The 2998-nt window shown below is 52.8% G+C and overlaps 1 protein-coding gene across 1 annotated transcript; it reads left to right on the top strand.

Moving 5' to 3' along the window:
• The first annotated feature begins 694 nt into the window (after positions 1 to 694).
• Positions 695 to 2490, top strand: LOC119298422 (phospholipase A1-II 6-like). Its single transcript, XM_037575830.1, has 2 exons — positions 695 to 1472; positions 1595 to 2490. The coding sequence occupies exons 1-2, from the start codon at positions 849 to 851 to the stop codon at positions 2231 to 2233; spliced, it is 1263 nt and encodes a 420-aa protein (XP_037431727.1). The 5' UTR covers positions 695 to 848; the 3' UTR covers positions 2234 to 2490.
• Positions 2491 to 2998: the final 508 nt, after the last annotated feature.

Genomic DNA, 2998 nt, shown 5'->3' with positions numbered 1-2998 from the left:
CTTTTCATGATTTTATTCTTAGTTCCCATCCTGAAGTATTGAAAAAAAAATTAAGGCATCACTAAGTCTCAATCGACTAAGACTTAACCAAGTCTCGATCGGTGCTATATTTGTAGGATCTTATGTTGAGATCCGTGTAATTTTTTCTTGTTAGTTTCTTTATTTCCTTTCTTGCATTTTATATCACTTGACTTAGACTGAGACCTAGACACACCAAAAAAATTACTCCCTTCATTTCTAAATATATGTTGTTTTAAAGATTTCAATGCCAACTACATAAAGATGTACATAGGTATAATGTGGATTTACTCATTTTACTTCATATGTAGTCTATATTTGCAATCTCTGAAAAGGCTTATATTTATTTTAGGAACAAAGGTAGTATATGGAACAAAGGTAGTATATGGTTACATGAGAAAGCGGCCAAGCTTTCCGCCCGTAATTTACATCTCCTACGTCTGAGACTCTGAGGCTGGAAGACAAGATTCTGTGAGAACATCACGAAATGTCCGTAACAGAATACCCGATGAACTCAAGCAGCATGCATAGCCCATGCATGCCATTGGCATGGCCTGCGAGGTGCGAGCGCCACTGATACCGCACTGACCGTCGTCTCCCATTGGAGCATGCAGTTGCGCACGAACCAATACGCGTTTGTGTCATCGTGCCCCCCATATCGCAGTGTCACGCCATTTTCACCTGGCCTTCGTCATCGAGCCACGCGCACAAGCAAGCTCAGGAAAGCAGCAGGCGCCATTGCCGCCGCGTGTATAAACATCTAGCATGAGCAAGCCAGCTGCTGCACGTAGCAGTTCATAGTTCTCGTAGTGCAAGTGTGGACGTCGGCCATGTCGGACGAGCAATGGCGCCTCGTTGGACCGAGCACGGCCACCGCAGCGGCGAGGTGGAAAGAGCTCCACGGCGAGCAGTCGTGGGAGGGGCTGCTGCGGCCGCTGGACCTGGAGCTCCGGCGCACGGTGATCTGGTACGGCGAGATGGCGCAGGCCACGTACGACGCGTTCAACCACGAGAGGCACTCGCCGCACGCCGGGCTCTCGCGCTTCGGCAGGAAGCGCTTCTTCGAGCGCGTGATGCTGCCGGGCCACGCCGCCGCGTACCGGGTCACCAGGTTCCTGTACGCCACGTCCTCCGCCCACGCCGCGAAGGCCGTCGCGTTCGTGAAGGGCGGCCATCCGCGGAGCCGGTGCAGGCAGTCCAACTGGATCGGGTACGTCGCAGTGGCCACCGACGCGGGGAAGTCCGCGCTCGGGCGCCGGGACGTGGTCGTCGCGTGGCGCGGCACCATCCAGGCGCTGCAGTGGACCAACGACCTCGAGTTTGCCATGGTGCATCCCACGGGCATCATCGGCGACGCCACTGGCGCCGACGTCATGGTGCACCGCGGCTGGCTCTCCATCTACACCTCCACCGACCCGGCCTCCACCCACAACAAGGAAAGCGCCAGAGGCCAGGTAATCTAGCTTGTGACTAAACGACGGCGGTGTCCGTCGCCTTATGCAGGGTACAGGGTACACTGTTCAGTGTTGAGCTCACATGCAGCTTCATGCTCGTGCAACCATGGATGTCATGTCAGGCGCTGGCTGAGGTGCGGAAGCTGGTGGGCACGTACAAGGACGAGGAGGTGAGCATCACGGTGACCGGGCACAGCCTCGGGGCGGCGCTGGCCACCCTGAGCGCCTTCGACATCGCCGAGAACGGCTACAACTGCACGGCCTCGGCGACGTTCCCGGTCACGGCGTTTGCGTTCGCCAGTCCACGCGTGGGCGGCGCCAGCTTCAAGCAGCGGTTGGACACCGCGGCGGCCGCCGGCCTCCGTGTCCTGCGCGTCCTCAACTCCGGGGACATCGTGCCCAGGTACCCGGCGCTGCCGTACCACGACGTGGGTGTCGAGCTGGTCATCGACACCAGCGCGTCGCCGTACCTCAAGGCGCCCGGCGACGAGAACGTGTGGCACAACCTGGAATGCTACCTGCACGGGGTGGCGGGCGCGCCGACGGCCTCCGGAGAGGGGTTCGAGCACGTGGTGGAGCGGGACGTGGCGCTGGTGAACAAGTCGTACGACGCACTCAAGGAGGAGCACGGGGTGCCGGCGGCGTGGTGGGTGCCGTGGAACAGGGGCATGGTGAAGGGGGACGACGGCCGCTGGAGTCTGCTGGACTGCGAGGACGAGGACGACAGGGAGGATGCCTTGGTGTCGCCGGTGAACAAGTGAAGCCGACGTATCCATCAGCCCATCTCACGTTCGGGTTCGTGTAATGCATGCATGCATGCACAAATAATTCGTTCACGTTCAGGGTCTATGATCTGGACTAGTATTTCACGTCGTTGTTTCGAAATATCCCAATGATTAGTAAACTCCACTACATCTACATTCTATTACCTTTTAATTGCGCGATTATAGCCCAAATGATGTTTCCACGAGCACATATGATGCTAATTATTCATAAATACAATCCTATTTGCATGAAAGCCTCTCCAAGTACTCCCTTCGTCACATCCTCTATAACACTAAACTCTCTAGTTTTAAAGAGCCCACATTCAATTAAGGTCTCTAATTAGAATTGGGTCACCCGATTTTGACCGGGTCAACAATTTCTCAATGCACTCTTATTCAATTCTTTTATACTACTAGTAATAATGTACGTGCAATTCATAATTATATTATGTAGAATATTAGTTGCACATTATATTAGGTAAGATATATTTGTTGTATGTTGGTATTTGGTAAGATATCAATTCCTTTTTCGCGGAAATGGTAGGATATTAATTACATGACAGATTTCAAGGGATAACATTGAGTTAAAAAATGTTTAAAACCACTGGCAGTGGTGGGTAATTAGAGCGTTAAACGTGTTTGGTGCTCAACATTGGAGCGATTTGAACCGCTAGATAACATGATTTGACGGTCGAAATAGTTTGGATCTGCCCATTTGGATCGTTTTAATTGGTATAGATATAGATACGCTATGCTTTCTAA

Source organism: Triticum dicoccoides, chromosome 5A (assembly GCF_002162155.2).
Source record: "Triticum dicoccoides isolate Atlit2015 ecotype Zavitan chromosome 5A, WEW_v2.0, whole genome shotgun sequence".
NCBI lineage: Eukaryota > Viridiplantae > Streptophyta > Magnoliopsida > Poales > Poaceae > Triticum > Triticum dicoccoides.
Note: the sequence above shows the minus strand (reverse complement) of the source record. Positions and strands in the feature narration are given on the sequence as shown.